This window comes from Nannospalax galili, unplaced genomic scaffold (assembly GCF_000622305.1).
Source record: "Nannospalax galili isolate Female #2095 unplaced genomic scaffold, S.galili_v1.0 scaffold191, whole genome shotgun sequence".
NCBI lineage: Eukaryota > Metazoa > Chordata > Mammalia > Rodentia > Spalacidae > Nannospalax > Nannospalax galili.
This window is the reverse complement of record NW_008331484.1, coordinates 4,789,624-4,808,082: the sequence shown is the minus strand read 5'-3', so window position 1 is coordinate 4,808,082 and position 18,459 is coordinate 4,789,624. Positions and strand designations below refer to the sequence as shown.

The 18,459-nt window shown below is 39.4% G+C and overlaps 1 protein-coding gene and 1 pseudogene across 6 annotated transcripts in view; one reads left to right on the top strand and one right to left on the bottom strand.

Moving 5' to 3' along the window:
- Positions 1 to 18,459, bottom strand: part of Poc1b (POC1 centriolar protein B) — a 121,831-nt gene that overhangs the window by 42,964 nt on the left and 60,408 nt on the right. For 3 of the 6 annotated variants that reach the window (XM_008824017.3, XM_029559141.1, XM_029559146.1), the window contains one exon: positions 16,427 to 16,507. The exons of 1 other annotated variant lie outside the window; for it this stretch is intronic. In XM_008824017.3, coding sequence (XP_008822239.1) covers positions 16,427 to 16,507 — 81 coding nt within the window. 2 more of the 6 variants (XM_017795917.2, XM_029559151.1) reach the window with 2 other exon arrangements.
- On the top strand, positions 6,259 to 6,377 carry LOC115068612 (annotated as a pseudogene).

Here is an 18,459-nt window from a genome sequence, read left to right as displayed (position 1 = left end):
ACACACACACACACACACACACACACACACACACACACACAGAGAAATATAAAAAACTATAATAGTGTCAATATCAAAATTTTTAAAGAATATTTATTATCTTTATTTTAATGTATGAGTGTGCTGCCTTCAAAAGTTTAAGTGTTCCCATGTTGTGCAAAGCTCGAGGAGGTCAGAAGAAGGTACTGGACTCCCCTGAAACTGGAGTTAAGGATCCTTGTTAATTGTCAAGTGGGTGCTGGGAATTAAACCTGGGTCCTCTGCAAAAGCAGCCAGTACTCTTAACTGCTGAGCCATCTCTCCAGCCCCAATATAAAAAATTTTACATAATTTTATTGTGTACTGAATTTTATAAAAAGTACACATATTTTTCTGAAAGTATGAATCTGGAAGACCACATTTTTTAGTCAAATTCTTCAAATTTCAACTGATCTTCCAGAGCACACAAATGACTTTGCAATATCTTAATGAATTCACCGTTCTAGTGAAAATAATTATTTTAATTGTGTATCACCTTGAAATTTTATAAATTATTTCCCCAAATGCATATTTCTGAATTTAGAACATTTTAAAAAAATCTTGCATGTTATTTTATTTTTATTTTAAGTGTATGTGTGTATTGTCTGCATGTAGGTAAGTACACCTGTGTCATGCAATGCCCGCAGAGGTCAGAAGCGGCTGTCAGATTCCCTGGAACTGGAGTTATGGACTGTTGTTTGTTGTCATGTGGGTGCTGGGATTCAAACCCAGTTCTTCTGCAAGAACAGCCCGTTCTTGACCACTGAGCCATCTCTCTAGCCCCATGAATTTAGAATATTATTTACCAAGCATGGTACTTTGCCTGATGTTAGATGCATTTGAGATAAATTCACCTGATGTAATCAATCATAAATAAAGCATGTACATTTTAAGTCATTTTACTGAACCTGAAGCTCCGAATCAAGCTGTCTTGGTGAACTATAAAATGTGAACATCCCACCTATGTGGACAAAGTAATAACACTGTAACATACACAGCACTGCTACAGCATCAGTTCAGGAGAAGGAAGCTGAGCCCCTAGGAACTGTGGCCAATCCTGGTCTGAGGAGTAACAGTGGAAGAGATGGCTTCATTCTGCAAATGGCTGCATAGCTGCAAAAGTGCTTCACATCATAAGAACAATGTACATCATCACCAACAAAATATTATGGCTTGCTCTCAGAGTTCCCTACCAATAAGCTGTAGACATTTACCAAGAAAACAGAGCTCTGTTTAAAAACAGTCAATGGAAAACAGGGCTTACTTTATACACATTTAAATAAATCAGCCTTAAAAAATCGGATGTTCTCATCTACTCACAAGGGTATGCATCCACTAGAACTAACAATAATACCACCAAAGAAAATTTATATATAGTTTCTCCCACAAAGAATTTCCTCCCTCTAAAGCCTATTCCACAAGATGGAAGCCATGCCTGGTACTTTAATGGGGCCCAAAACCTGTGATTGTCTAGGTCCTAGGTCCTAGGGGAGAACCTAGTATTCTTATGCTGTCAAATGACGACAGTAATAGCCAGCCCCCTCTAAGTTTTTATTGTTATACCCATATATTAGTGCATCCCTCAACCCTCATCAGAGAAGCTTCTTTTTGCAGTAGGTGGTAATACAGAGACCCATAACCAGTCAACATGCAGAGAATAAAATTCTCAGCTCTAAATGGGCATCTGTATCACACCCTCTCCCCTTAAGGCTCAGGGATCACTGAAGAAGAGGGGCAGAAAAATTTTAAGAGCCAGAGGGATTAGATGTCTGGGGCAAAACAGTATTTATCAGACATGACAGCACAGCTGCACACGTGCATTCTCAGTTGCTGGGACTGCATGCACAAGACTTGCATAAGATCAAGCCAATTAAAACCCCAGGTTGAGGGAAGGGCTCATGAAGTCCCACCCACACATGAGAAGCTATTGGCAACAGTTGACTGCTGTGGGAGGGAGAGTCAGTTTTCTTCAGGGATGCAGACCCTGAGAGGCTATCCATGCTCCAGTAGATGGTCCCATACCCATGTACACATAGGCATCACTAAACAGATTCAGTGAGGTTTTATTTATTTATTTATTTATTTATTTATTTATTTATTTATTTATTTATTTATTTTTAAAGAGAGAGCCCATGAAGTTGGAAGGGAAAAGCAATGGGGACAAGTAAGGAATTGGAAGGGAGGCGATAGGAAGTGGATTTGATTCATACACATTATAAGCATGTATAAATACTAAATAAAACACTAAAATAAATACATTAACTAAAAAGAATGTCCTCCATCAAAAACATAAAAAAAATGAAAACTTATGAGGGGCAAGGGTGGAGGCATGGGGAGGCAACAGAAGAGCAACAATAAAGCCTGAGAAGGGAGGTAAAGTTGTCATCATATGAAACAGATAAAGGATATGACACATCAACTATTCACACCAAGAAGCTACAGCCACACAATGAGGCCTCAGCAACCTCCAAGTGTGCCATATGGCAAACTGTCTGGATAATTAGCAAGAGATGAATGAGGCTTACAATTCTTTAAGATGAGAATGTAGCATTAAGTTAAAGATTTGTGCCAGCTAAGGTGTAGCACATGCCAAGGAGTTAGGTGCTTGGCAAATGGGAACAGGCAATGTGTAAAATTCAAATGATGACCAGTTAACGGCCTCTGACTCTGGACTGATTTCTCCACAGTTACCACACTGGAAGCCTTAGCTCTCACCCTTTCTTTTTCTCTCTCTTCCTTTTCTCCTCAGCCAGAGATATTAATCAGGCCTCCTTTTTACTATGCCAGTGAAGAAGGGTTTACTCCTTTTAAAAAACATTGACAAGGAAACTAAGATCAGGATTTCTAGTGGCAAGGCTGAACTTGGGTCTTAACTATTTGGGGAGGCAGGCTGGGCAAGTGATTCAGAGTCAGAATTTAGTCCAGGCTAGTCCAAGCCTTCCTTGCCCTCCACAGTGCTCAGCTGTATAGCTCTGGACAAACTGCCAAGCCTCCAATTTGTAGAAATGAGAGCATTTATGTGGATTCTTCAGTGCAGAGGCAGAATGCAAAGCACTACAGGAAAAATGACAGGTGTTTTTATGGAAACTATAGGAATGTATAGAGTGTGCTCCTGAATCTGGTTCAGCAAAGCCACTAAATTCTTATCTGTAATGTGCATCCCTAGAAGAGCGACTCAGGAATTAAGACTGGAGATTATTCTCAAGCTATTTTATAAGCCAGAGGCTAAGCCTCAGTACTCCAGTGGGATGTTTTCTGGGAACTGGGAGAATAATCTTCAAGTTTATACGGATAAAAAAAGGGGTGAGGATATAAAAAAAAATCAAAGGGAGGAAACATTATATTTTAAAACGACAATAATTAACAAGGTATAGGAAAAGATCAAACACAATAATAAGACAGAAGAGAAAGTCTCCAAATAGAATGTTTAGTGAAGGAAAGTCAAAGTGAAGAAACAATATGGGCTGACAACATGTTTCAAATTATAAACAAATTAGTATATTTAGAATTTAAAATTATGCTGTTAAAATAAAACCTTAAGAAAAATAGCTAGACTTATATTTTGGGGTGTAGAAGGGATTTTCTTTGCACAGAATCCAAATAAATTATAAAATTAAAACAATCATTTTCCAAATAAATACTGTTAAACCTATGAAGCAGCAGGGACACAGGTCAAGGCAAATGATGAATGAGGAAATGCTGCATGGAGCAGAGGTGCAAAGGGTCAGTCTTCTGAACTGAAATGACAGAGATCAGTTTTTAAATGAACAAAACAATGGGAAAATGATTAAACTGTACACAAAGGCAAGCTGAGAGGCCTCTGTGAACAGTAATCAGGAAAGTAAGCCAAAATGACACAGATTCTTAAAAATGCAATGAACCTGGTAATGTTTATTTATCAAACTTGTTAGTGCTTTGAAAACACTCATTAATCAAAAATAAACATGAGGCTGGCAAGATGGCCCAGTGAGTAAATGTTCTCGCCATCACGCCTAAAAACCTGAGTTGATCCTCAGGCCGCGTGGTGGAAGAAGAGAACCAACTCTCACTAGCTGTCCTCTGGCCTCTGCACATACCTGTGGCACATGTATGCCCCATGTTCCATGAAATAAAATGTGAAAAATAGACATAATGCGGCTGGAGAGATGACTTAGTGGTTCAGAGTGTGTACTGTTCTTGCACAGGACCTAAGTTTGGTTCCCAGCACACATGTCAGATAGCTCACAACAGCTTGTAACTCTAGCTCCACAGGCACCTACACTCTTATGCATCCTCCTCATACACATAATTAAAATTTAATAAGGGTGCTCTTAATTACTGAGACATCTTTCCAGGCTCAAGCTCTTTTCTTTTGTGTGTACGTGTGTGTGTATGCTTGTGTAGGTGTGTGTGTGTGTGTGTGTGTGTGTGTGTGTGTGTGTGTGTGTACTGGTTCCAGAAGAGGACAGAAAAGGGTGTTGGATCCTCCAAGCTAGTGTTATAGGTGGTTGTGAGCTGCCTAACATGGATGCTGGGAACTGAACTCCAGTTACCTGCAAGAGCAGCAAGTGATCCTAATCTTAGAGCCATCTCTCCAGTCTCCAGGAAATCTTATATAGTGCTAGTGAGAGTAATATTTGTATACATATTTTAGAGTGAAATTAACCTTCTGAAGTTCTTTTTCAAAGTTCTTATCCTCTGGTCCAATAGTACCTCATATAATGTAGAATGCATCTCTTGGTTCTAAATTCATCTTTGGAACACTGTGAAGCAGAGACTGGCACAGTTTCTTATGTCAGTGGATTCCCCTTAGGCTCTGTGAATGGGAGGATGAGATGGAGACTCTCCAGTGGGGAGGAGACCTGGTCCTCCTTGCTTCCTCCTATTGGCCTCCTCCCAGGAACAAGTCCTTATGATCCTGGTTATTCCAGTGCCACCTGGCCAATGTCCCTGGAGGTCTGAGACCAGCTCCACAGTGTTTGTTCCCCAAGCTCCTAAGGCTGGAGGACAAGGCCTATTCTCCAAGTTCTAGATTCTAATAACCTCTACCTCTTCTAGAAGACCATGCTTCAACAATGGCTAAATAGTGGCTAACAATGGCTCTCCTCGTTTTTGTATGTTGTGTGAATGTACGTGTGTACTTTCTAATTTTTTTCCTGCTATCACTTATTCTTCATAGAATTATAAAAGTTGATGTTTTTTAAGCATATACTATGCAGTGATTAAAAGCACATATTCTAGAGTAAAGCAAGAATTCAAAATCCAGCTTTATTTGTTGACTAGATGAACTTGGAGAAACTCCACTGCCCAGGTTAGTATATGATGTATAAAAAGGCATTCAGATGGAATTCTGTTAATGGATAAACACATTTTTTCCTGTTACAAAATTAGAATCAGACTGTTTGTTATGAAATTTTCTCATGTCTGAAGTGTTTTCACTTATAACATGGAAAAATATTTTTGTTTCTTAAACTTTATTTTGAAATAATTTCAAACTTAGAGAAAGTTGCTCTAATAATAACAACAGCAGCAGCAGCAACAACAACAATAACAATAATGTACATCTGCTCATTTTATCATTGCTGCCATCTAGCTATCTACCTACACTGGTAGTTTGTTCCTAAAGCTTTTGAGAAGTTGATGGCCCTGTGCCACTTTACCTGGATTATGACAGAGTGCTTATGTTCTAAGGAAAAGATAATTCTTGACCACAGCCATTGTGTTATGAAAACCAGTACCATAACACTGCTACTCTCATCTAACATTTAGTATAAACTGAACTTTTGTCAATTTTCCCCTTTGGAGCTGGGGTTGAGCCCAGTTCTCAAGCATGCTAGGCCACTGTCAGTCAAAAACTGTAACAATGTTCTGTACATCAGTTTTTCTACTCATCCAGGACCAAATAGGGAATCCACTGCATTTAGTTGTGATCAAACACACAACTGCCATATAATATTACATTTGTTAACACCCAATACTTTTATTTAATAAACAGCATTTATAAAAAAATATTTTATTTTTATTTTATTTTATGTGTATGAGTATATTGCCTGCACTCAACATGGGTGTACCTGTCTTGTGTAGTACCCATGGAGGTCAGAAGAAGGCCTAGGATCCCCTGGAATTGGAGTTAAGATCGTTATTAGCTGCCACTGAGTGTTGGCAATTGAACCTGGGTCCTCTGCAAGAGTAGTCAATGCTCTCAAACGTGGAGCCATCTCTCCAGCCCCTTAACAAACATCTTTTAAACTACATCTGGTTATTGCTTCTCGGCCTTTTGGCTAACATCAAGTGTAGTATCTGTTCTTATCTGTTTAAAACACATCTGATTTAAAAACATTTGGCTTATTTTCCTTTCTGCTGAAGTTGTCATACATAATGCTGGTGTAAACATTCCTTAATAGAAATGTGTGTGTTTGTATTTTTTGTCCTTTAGGGTGATTTATCATTCAAGGTACAGCAGAAAAGCAGAAACTATGATGGCTATTTTAACAGCAAGGTTTAATACGGGGAACAGGCTAACAATGGTTTAGAAGTTTGTAAAGGCTAAAAGAGACCTCTGAGGTAAGATGAGACAGTGAATGCCCAGAACAATGACCTTCCTAAGGCTGGGGAGCAAAGAGGCTGGGATTGTTAGAAACTAGACACTTGGAGGGCCCTTGCTGAGCTGAAATGATTTGTTCATAAGGAGGGAAGAGGAATGTTCATTAAAAAGACATTTTGAAAAGGAAGAGGAAATGCCTGGCATTCCTTCTCCATCTCCTCTTCAACTTCAAACAAACAAGGAACTCCTGCATGCTTCAGCAAAATACTCCAAACAAATACATGAAAAGTCAAAGAATTCTACCATCATAAATACTGAAACCCACCAAAAAAACTGTAGTGATTTGGAAAACAGTTTAAAAGGTACATTTAAAATATTAATCTCATTATCTCAAATGGAAAAAAAAAACAAAATACTGCAGGAATTAGGAAAAATAAAATCAAATTACTCTGACATTTGTTAAATGTAAAAGTTAACTGGAGTCTATCTGGAATTTAAGTGATATAATTGGCTGGCTGATTTAGCAAAATGGTTTTATTTGTGCTTGAGAATGTATGATTGTGTGACAGGGATGATAGGTCCACTGAAGTCTGACTGTCCTAGAAAGTAAAAGAAAGGAACTGACAAGAGAGAAAAGAACTAGGTAAGGACTAGTGCTGGGTCTCAATAGCCGAGATTATGAAGTTGTAAATCTTTCTGAAGCCCGCCCCCCCAAGATATTTATATAATGTGACTTCATAAAGCACTAAGAACTGACTGAAAAGTTTAGCAGATTTACTGACTACTTCCACCATATAATTTACTGCCGAGTGGCCATATAAAAAAATGAGCAGGGCCAACTCACTTTCCTATCTAAGCAGCACCAAATAACTCAAACCCTGATGGGTACAGATGCACAAAAGGGCTGATAGTAAGGTCACTCTATTCCCAGACACTCCCTCAGACCCACAGATGGCCCTGAGCTCCTCTGGGTGGGCAGGAAGCTCTTCACAGGGCCATCCAGGAGATGAGCACTTTTCAGAAAGCTGCCCCAGCAATTTCCTGTGTGAAAGGCTCACTGCTGCCCTTGCATTCCTCAGGGTACACGTCCTCTCATCTCAGAGGATGTTCCTCTTCCCCAGGAAGAGGAAGGAACCAGTTGTCACTGGATGTGTGGGCTGAGAGCTGCCAGGCATTTTCTACATGCCTTAGCCTGGGCTGTGGGAACTGGGGATGCAGCCTGGATTCCCAGCCAGGGCTGGTGGAGTCAGGGTGTAGAAACAGTACACCAGAAATTAGAGGCAGAAATAATATCTGGAACATCAACACCTCCAGGTCAGAAATGTGCTAATTTTCTTAAAGGAATTTATAACTATTACTACTATAACATATTCTATAGAATCCTTTTGTAGAGTTTTGTTTATTTTTTTAATATACTTTACATGGAAGATAAAATTGCTTTTGTTAGCAGGAATAAAGGAACAATACAAAATATTATCTATCTGGGACAATTTATAAAAAGTTGATTGTATGAAATTTTTGGTAAATTCATTTAATTTTCTTCCCCTGTGATTTTGCAACCTAAAGGGGGAAAAAAAAACCCCTCAAATTAGTAGGTTTTTTGGTATACCTCATTCAAATGACTGGCTTATTAAAAATCAGATTTAATCTGGAGGAAAAAGAAAACTTTGGCCTGCACCATTCTCTTTTTCACAGTGACATTAACTGAAAACTAGAACATTGAAATCTCTGTTAAAAAAAACATCTTCCTTTAACACATTAAACAATTCAGTTGTTGGCTCTGTTTTAAAAAAATGTTTGATTTGGGATGGAGAGATGGCTCAGAGATTACAAGCATTGACAGCTCTTGCAGAGGACCTGGGTTCAATTTCCAGCACCTACACAGTGGCTAACAACTATCTGTAACTCCAGCTACAGAGGATCCTACACCTTCTTCTGACCTCCTTGGGCACTGCACAACAGGGGTGAACTTACACACATGCAAGCAATATACTCATAGACATAGAGAAAATTTTCTTTTAAGAAAGTTTGACTTATTTTTATTTTGTGTGTATGAGTGTTTTGCCTGCATGTATGTAAGCATGCCCATGTCCTGCAGTGTCCATGAAGACCAGAAAAGAGTGCTGGAGCTGCTAGGACAGGAGTTATGGATGGTTGTTAGCTGTCATGTGGGTGCTAGGAATGGAATCCAGGTCCTCTACAAGAGCAGCCAGTGCTCTTAACAACTGAGCCATCTCTCCAGCCCCTAGTTGTTGGTTCTTTAAAAACAATCTCAAAGCATATTACAAGGCCAGTCTCACATGTAAACCTATTCATAGTTTCAGTAGTAAATGGGTCATGATATGCTTTAAGAGCAAGCATCTAATCAATCTATGTGTATATTATATATATATTCCTATCTCTAATAGTTTATTTTAAAGATTGTATCTGAAAATATATAAAATGTGCATCCTACTTTGAAATGACAGGAGACTTGTGAAGATGTAGTTTTCCTCATTTACTTTTATTAAGGATCATGTAATTCCATTTCTTAAATGCCTTATACAACTTTTTTTTTTTTTTTTTTGGGTCTTTTTGAGACAGGGTCTCCCGGTAGCCCCAGCTGGCTTTGAACTCACAGAGATTCACCTGCCCCTGCTTCCTGAGTGCTGGGATTAATCACATGTGCCACCATGTCTGGCTCATCTTTCAATTTTAAAGGGAAATAATTTAAAGATATTTCTTAAATCTTTAAAATAATTCTTAGCCAGGTGTGGTGGTACATGCCTTTAATCCCAGCACTTGGGAAGCAGAGGTAGGTGAATCTCTGTGAGTTCAAGATCAGCCTGGTCTACATAGTGAGTTCCCGGCCAGCTGAGGCAACAGGGAGACCGTGTCTCAAAAAGACAAAAAAAAAAAAGAAAAAAACAAATAAAATAAAATAAAATAATTCTTCTATTCCTGCTAAGTACCTCAGAGTCTAATGTTTAATTTAGTGAGTTAATGGATTAAAAAAAAATGATACACTGTATCACACGTGCTGCATTTATTATCAGTTGAAATGAAGACTAACAACTTTTTGATGAAAGAAGATTAAATTGAGGTGGCCCCAGTTAGAGTCAAGAGGCCTGGGCCCTCACAATCACCTAAGTAAGTATATTTCCTTTCAAACCCTTAGACCAGGAGCAGGAAACAGACAATGCAGGGCCACTGAGCTAGTGCTTGAAGATTCCACAGAAACACCTGTTTATTATAAGTCACAAAATATCTGGTTTAGAAGTTATATGCACTAAACTTACAAATTAAATGCAGTCTTACACATCATTGGGAAGTTTAAAAACTTTAAAAAGAACCTGACCTACTTCAAATTGAGAAGCTGCTTGTCAGTAAACCCAGGAAACTTAGCACACAGAAAGAGAAAGGAAGCAGGTTTGCGCAACAGGACTTCTAAGTTGGATGTGCCATTTTACACTGACAAAGTTATAAATTTTAGTTTTGAGAGATTTAAGTTTGCAGACACTGTGTTCTTTCAATAAGTCTTTCCAAATCTTTGCTTACATAAGCAGTTAGGAACTGAAATGACTCTGAGCTAGTTACACAGTGTTGTCTGGTAACCAGGATGGACTGTTGCCACAACACTCATGCAAGTATTCTGCCTGCAAGTCTACACTCCTTGTGTGTGAAGATCTGTCAATGCACCATTATTTTGCAGGTTGTGTATACCACACAGTGGCCCATGAAAGGGAGGAGTCCTTCTCTTCCTCAAAATAGGCAGATGCAAAAATCTTTGCAGAAGAGAAGCCAATGCACTTTGCTGAAAAACAAATAAACAAAAAACACTGGCAAATCTAAATGACATTTAGGAAGGAGGACTGCACTTCCCAAAGTCATGAAAAAAACGGGTGAGCATCTTTTGCACAGGTGTAGCTGGTCACTTTTCCTGATTCTAGAATCCAAGACAGGAAAATCACAATTCCTTTTCTCTAAGTGGCCCTTTGCCAAAATAAGGCAGAGTCAGGAGATACCCCAGTTGCCCGGAGATTACTCAGGGCTACACCTTACTGTCCCTGGGGAGAGGAGACAGGGAATCCCACAGCTGACATCCAGTCTGTCAGGAAATCCTCTTGGCTCCGCCTTCAGAGTATCTTCAGAACCGGATCATTTATCACCTCCTTCTCTGTTGCCGCCTTGGATTAAACCACTGTTGCCTTAATTTCTTAGTTAGTGTCCTTGTCCCCCCAAGACCACCCTAGTGTTTCCGTACAGCAAAATAACTTGCTACAGTACCTAACAGTCCAGTTCTGCCCCTCCTCTGCGTGCTTTCAGTACCTGCCACCCCTAGCCTGGAGGGCCCTGCCTAGGCATTTGGCTCCATTCCTGTAGCTCCTTACTAAGACATCATCTGCCATGTGAAAGGCATCTTGGCCACACCACCTTAACAGCCTCTTGTCACCTTCCAATCAACCTTTAGCACTCTTTCTACTATTATGGGTTTGTGTGGTCCACCATACTAAAAAGTTTATGCTTTTAATCGAGAATTACCTGTTCTCTGACTAGAATATCGAATGGAGCTTTTCTGGGCAGGTTTTTATTTTGTTTTGTTTTGTTTTGTTTTACTTCTCATTTCTTTAAACCTGAGAATGGTGAGTGGCACAGAATACTTCCTCAATAAATATTTATTGAGGGACATATATGTACATGAGCAGGCATCCTCCCTGGATTCAATCACATCTGCCATCTGTCAAGAACCTCAACTAGCCAGGTGTGGTGGCATAAACCTATAACCCCAGCACTTAGGAGTCTGAGGCAGAGGGATCATGAGGTCAAGGCCACCCTGGGCTACACAGCCAGACCTCGGGGAGAGGGAAGGTGGGAAGGAGGGAGGGAGGCAGGGAGGGAGTGCCAAAAGTATATTAGTTCTTTGGAGGGATCTATTTGAACCTTTCTTTGCCTATTTGGAATGCTCCCATCAAAAAATTCTACTCATCTCTGCTCAGGCTAAGGACCAATTTCTTCTTGACAAGTCTCCTAATGTCCTCTCCAGTCCATAATAATCTCTTCTGAACAGTGCTCTTAGCAACCTCTTTCTGACAGTTTCCTACACTTGGCCTCAAGCACCCTGAAGTTGGCATTTGCTTCCTACACCATTATTCTGTTTCCACATGTGGAGGTTGGGAGCTGCTGGAGCTGACAGGCGGCCTGGCCTCTCCCTCAGTACCCTGCAACATGCCTTCCTGCAGCCTGTTTTTATTTTGACTAATGGATTGAAGCACTGCATGTCCTGTGATCTTTTTCTATAATGCAACTGTAAGTTCTGTTGGTCGTAAATAATTAATTTGATCTTAAATGCTGTCTCCAAGTCTAGAGAAAGGTACATACGTTACATTTATACTCTGTACGGTGGTCAGGATAGACACTGGCTCAGCTGTCTGAAAAGAATCCAGTGTTTTGGCAATCCAAGGAAACAACTGTAAGAATGTTAGCTTCATCTGTTCATTTGTAGGACAAACAATAAAAATAAATGCAACAAAACTTAACCATAATTTACTTAATTTATTTACAAGTTTCTCTCTCCCCTCTTCCCACTTTCCCTGCCCTCCCGACCCCGTGTGAGTCTGTGTGTGTATGCGTGTGTGTGTGCGTGTGTGTGTGTGTTCTTGTGGGTGCACATGTGCCTGTGTCTGTAGAAGCCAGAAGTCAACTTCCGGTGTTGTTCCTCAGAAGCCATCCACCTTGTCTTTTGAGACAAGGTCTTTAATTGGTTTAATTGCTTGGAGCTTGTTCAATAGGCTACGCTAACTGGTCAGTGAGCCCCAAGGAGCCACTTGCCCGGGCTCCCTCCATTTCTGGCTTCCTGGCTTGCACCACTATGCCTAGCTTTTTACATGGAATCTGGAAACTCAGGTCCTCATGCTGGGTGACAAGCACTTTATAGACTTTTATCTCTCCAACTCCAGAAAACTTCTTTATTTTTATCTCTTTCTGAGGAAAACGGCAAAGAGGATCTAGAACATCCCATGAAGCCACATCATACAATACTAAATGCCTTAGTATGCACCCCCCCAATGGATCCCAAGGCCTCAGACATGCGAGACAAGCCTAGACCGCTGAGCCACTTCCCGGTGATCACTTGTTCAATTTTGATGGCAAAACCTTGGTCTAGTTTTAACTAAATAAATGAAATCATTAAGACTCAAATAGAATCCTGAAGTAAAAAATCTCCAGAAAATAGAAAAAAGTAGGTAGGTGACTCAATACAAACAAAATAAAGATTAAGGCATTTGAAAAGATCAACTTTTTTTTGTTGCTGTTGTTGTTTTTTGAGACAAAGTTTCCATGTAGCCCCAGGGGGCCTAGAATTCACTATGTAGACCAGGCTGGGCTCCATCTAATAGAGATACACTTGCCTCTGCCTCCCAAGTACTGGGATTAAAGGCATATGCTACCATGCCCAGCTCTGAAAATCAATGTATTTAAACTATGTCTGTATGATAGCCAGAACCAACCTTTCGGTATAACCAAATTTTAAAAAATACAGATTGGAACAACTTATTTCAACCCCAAATATTTTATCAAATTTCCTGCCAGGCATTAGATACAGAAGTGTAAACACAAAGAAACCAACTGTTACACTATATGCTGTAATCTCTCTACAGTAAGTAGGCACTAAGTGTACTTAGTGTGAAATCATTCTGAATACAGTAAATCACACGAGAGCACAAAGAAGTAGTTATTTCTTATACCACATAAAACCTGCTTTGCCTCTAAAAAACTAGGCAGCTGTGGACATAGCTCACTGGTAGAGCACATACAAAGCCCTGGGTTCAATCCCCAGTACAACAAAAATACAGTACATATTGTCAACATGCATTATATACATGTATGAAAATGTCATAATTAAATCCATTATCTTGAACAATATATACCAACAAAAATAATTTTATAGTAACAAAAATCAAACAACCAAAGCCCCCAAGAAATAGTAAATACAGCAAAAACTACTTTTCCCTTTAAACACTACCTTTTATTTTGTTTCCAAAATTTCTCTTGGTTTTTTAATTAAAACCACATGGAAAATTGACACCAATATTTAGTGTACTTTTGTTTCACTTTGACAATCACTGTACAGTGGACACTACTGATAGAGAATTTCCACTGTATTAATGGGACTGCAAAAAAAAATGAATTAAATCTCCCTTCAGTTTGTCTTGAACATGCTAGGCAAGTGCTTTGATGATGCTATACATTCCTAGCCCTTGGTTTTTTCGACACAGGGTCTCACTATATAACACAGGGTGGCCTCATACTTGAAATCCTCCTGCCTCTGACTTCTAAATGTTAAGATGACAGGTATGTGCCATCATGCCTGGCATCACTGTTTTTTTTTTTTTTTTTTTTTTTTTTAATGTGCATGACTGTATTGCCTGCATGTATGTAAGTGCACCCATGTCATGCAGAGCCCACGGAGGTCAGAAGGAGTTGGATTCCCTAGAACTGGAGTTACGGATGGTTATTAGCCACCATGTTAGCGCTGGGAATTGAACCTGGGTCTTCTGCAAGAGCATTCAGTGCTCTTAACCACTGAGTCATCTCTCTATCCCCTCACTAGTATTTTTTTTAAATGTTACCTTTCAGAGAACCAAAGGAAAGATGTGTACATTGAAACAAAACAAAACAAAACAAACTACAGGGAGATTCTTTTATTTTCTGGGTTTGTTTTGTTGTTTTTAAATTTATTTATGTGTATATGCCTTTGTTTGTGTGATACATGTGTGCAGATGCCTGGGGAGGCCAGAAAAAGGCATTGGATCACCTGTATCTAGAGTTATGGGAGGGTTGTGTGCTACCAAACACAGGTGATGGGAACAAAATTCAGTACTCTGTAACAGTAGCAGGTGCTCATAACTGCTCAGCTCTTTCTCCAGCCCCAGCAGGGAGACTCTACGAAAATCTAAACATCTCACAAGCTTCATGCCTAGAGCTAACAGCTGACTTCCAGATTATAAAGGAAGTGATCTGGAAGGGACTTCATCAGCCTAGGTCAAACCAAGTTACAGCAAACAAGAGTTTATTTTCCTGGGTTTTCTTCTTTGCTATTACATAGTAGCAAGTACCCACTTAAAGTGACAAGAGGCTGGCTTTGTTACAAAAGGGTAATCTCATATAACTCAGGCTAATTTTGTCCTCTTCAGTCATATTCCTGTCTTATAACACAACTTTAAACCAGTCATGTTTGTACACAGAACTATTTTTCCAAAGTCCCACAAATACTATGATTCTGGTATCTCTGGATTATCACCAAGGAACAGATATACTTTTTTAACCTTGTCAGGTGACAGACCCATCTTCATAGCAAATTCTTTAGAATGCTTAGATCACTCAAGTCTCCAGTCTTTACAAAACTCGAAAGGTACTGCCAGGGAGACTGTCTCAAAAGGAAGAATATAGATTTTTATTAATCTGGGATGGTTTCTAGGTTAGTCTGTTGGCTACCTCAAAAGAGGCATCCCTTGACATAAATGACAGAATGCATGAAGTCTAGTCGGGGGTCTCTGGGAGGGTACCCATGGGGAAGAGGGATAAAGAGGACTAAGATGATGTATATGAAATACATAAATTCAGTAAAAATATATCTTTAAAAAAAGGAGGCATCGAAGTCATAAACTACCTATCTTTTGTTCCTTTTCACTGCAGGATGAAAAACTCAACTCACTAGGATGTACATGTAAAGTTCAATGGTATACATTTTGACAAATTCATTGAAGATCTACTATAGGGTAAAGCACTGTCACGTTTTAGATGGTCAATATTTAATTTGACAAGTCATTCATTCGTGTAGAAATGCTGGGGAAGGGAGGTTATAAGCAGGAACACTGTAAGTGCACAGACCAGCTTGAGATTCCCCCTTTCACCAGTGAGCTCCTGGATGCCACTGTGTGGTTCATGTCTCATGGGAGGAGTGCTCTCTGCTGGGGCATCAATCCTGAGAACACACTTTACTAACCAGAGCGTTTCCTGGTACAGGGTGGACTCAGGGTGGACACATCCTCTGCACAATTTCTCTGTAGAAAATACTAATCTTGACATCTACTGAAGAGTTCATGACATTATGTCAGGGTTTGGCTTCTTTGTTGATGTTCTGGGGCCACAGATTAATAAGCAGGATTGACTATGGCAGTGATTTGTGTAGAAAAGCGTAAGCAGACCTTGAATGCGAAAGGCTTAAATTCAGTCTTAGAAGCTTCTGTTCACTCAGAATGTACAAATAATACACTGATAATTTGTGTGTGTGTGTGTGTGTGTGTGTGTGTGTGTGTGTGTGTGTCTTGTCTTTTTGAGACGGGGTCTCCCTATAGCCCTAGCTGGCTTGGAGCTTGCTATATAGACCAGGCTGGCCTCACTTTCATAGAGATCTGCCTGCCTCTGCCTCCTGAGTGCTGGGATTAGAGGCATGTTCCACCACACATGGCCCACAGATTTTTATAAATAAATTACAAACAGTAGAAGTGTTTCATTTCTGGATAATTCATCAAGAGATTAACAAAATCCAAAGAAGTAACTGCCAGGCTTATAGCTTCTAAGGATAAATGTAGAAGTAAATTTTGCATCCAGGAAAGACAACAAAGCAGGGAATCTGCTCAGTGTCACAGTGAAATGTCACTGGGTAGGGAGGGGTGGTGAGCAAGGGTTAGAGGGCAGGATGCTCAGTAAAGAGAATGCTATTCTGGAAGGGGCTGCTGCTCCCCCTTGTGGCTGTTCAGAAACGCTACATAAGAGCTTTTGTACAAGGCCTTGCTACAAGGTTAGGTTGCATAGCCCACTTTTTATCCTTAACTGCACAAGCTTTTCATGGAAATAGACTTTGTTAAGTAATTTCACACCATTTAAATTAAGAACAAAACTTACTGTGGTAGAGTCAAAAGAAAGGACGTCCACAACAGGGGGAGAAGAAATCTGCAAATCGATTACCTCAAGCTTTGGATTAATCTGTGTACACATAAAAAAGTTAATGTGACATCTTCTACCAGAAGAAACGATGCTATTAGTAAAATCCTGAAGTGCATTCTTAATGCATTTTAAAAATCAAAGCATACTGGTATACTCATTTATAAGGACAGATATACTAGCAAAAATGTGAGTTCACTAAACCTACCAATGTATATATGATTATGACAGAGTCGAACTTATCCCACATATAAAAGCAATGTAATTTAGCTGTAGAGTAATACTAAAAGTAAAAAGACCCACCTCAAAAGATGCAGAAAAAAAATCCTAGCCAGTACATTAAGACAAGAAAACGAAAGAAAATGTTAAGATGTAAGAATTAGGAAAGAGACTGTCATTCAAAAATAAGACAATTACCTATGGAGAAATTCCCAAAGCATCTACTGCTAAGTCATCAGAACTACTGAGAGAGCTGAACAAAACAGCAAGTCCCCACACTAACATACAAACCCATCTACATTTCAACATATAGTTAAAATATGTAAAGTATAAAAGATACCATTTATAATATTATAAAACTGAAAAAACACGCCAGAATAAATATACAAAGATGTATAAGACTTTATGGGAAAGATTACAACTTCCGTTTACATTAAAGAAGTCTCAAATAAATAGAAAGCTATGCTAAAATAGCTCATAAGCTCATTTATGTAGATGGACTATAAATGTAGTAAGATACAAATGGGAACTTTAGTTAATAGAGGAAGGATGACTGACAGGCCTAAAAATGGTTTGGTACATGGATCCCCGCAAGGGAGGTTAGGCAGTAGATAAATTAGATACTGAAATGTGATGCTCAAACTGTAAAATAAATAAGAATAAACAAAGCTGGGCATGGTGGCACAAACCTTTGGTCCCAGCACTTGGGGGGCAGAGGCAGGGGGATCTCTGTGAGATTGAGGCCAGCCTGCTCTCCATAGCAAGGCCAGCCTGGTCTTCATAGTAAGTTCCAGACCAGCTGGGGCTACAGGGAGAGCCTGACTCAAAAAGACACACACACACACACAGCACACACGCACGCACAAAAGCTGGGCATGGTGGCACAAACCTTTGGTCCCAGCACTTGGGGGGCAGAGGCAGGGGGATCTCTGTGAGATTGAGGCCAGCCTGCTCTCCATAGCAAGGCCAGCCTGGTCTTCATAGTAAGTTCCAGACCAGCTGGGGCTACAGGGAGAGCCTGACTCAAAAAGACACACACACACACACAGCACACACGCACGCACACACACACACATGCACATGCAGAGAGAGAGAGAGAGAGAGAGAGAGAGAGAGAGAGAGAATAAATAAAGAGATTTTAATACAACCAGAGACTGAGAAAGACAGCTTAAAAAGCAAGGAGGAAACATGTATCTGATTACACTAAATTCAGGATTTCTGTTTAACTATGAATATCATAAAATTAACATCCAGATAATGGAACAGGCAGATATAGTATGATATCTGAAATAGAAAAAGAACAAATACCTAAAATATTACAAAACCCTCTATATACCAATGTGAAAAAAATAGAAGCCCCATGAAAGTGAAAATTGACTGGTTAGGTGGCACATAAGAGATGCTCAGTAGTATTAATGAGAAAAGTGAAGGTTAAATAACCACTGCAAAAACTAGAAAGCTCAATGTCAGCCCTGTTCATAGGAATTCACAGCAAATCCCTTAAACTAGAAATACCTCAAGGGTCCATTAATAGCAAACTAGACTATGGGAAATGCTTTTGATAAATTCACCAAAATATGACATAGCAATGAAAAATGAATGGAATATAACTCTGTAACTCTGCACAACAAACAACCATATCAATTCAGATTATATGCATACAAATCTCAAGATTTTTATATGAAATAAAAAGGCAACTTACAGAACACTGTACTCAATATTATTTCCTTTATGCAAAGTTTCTGGCCATTATAAACTAAACAATATTTAATTAC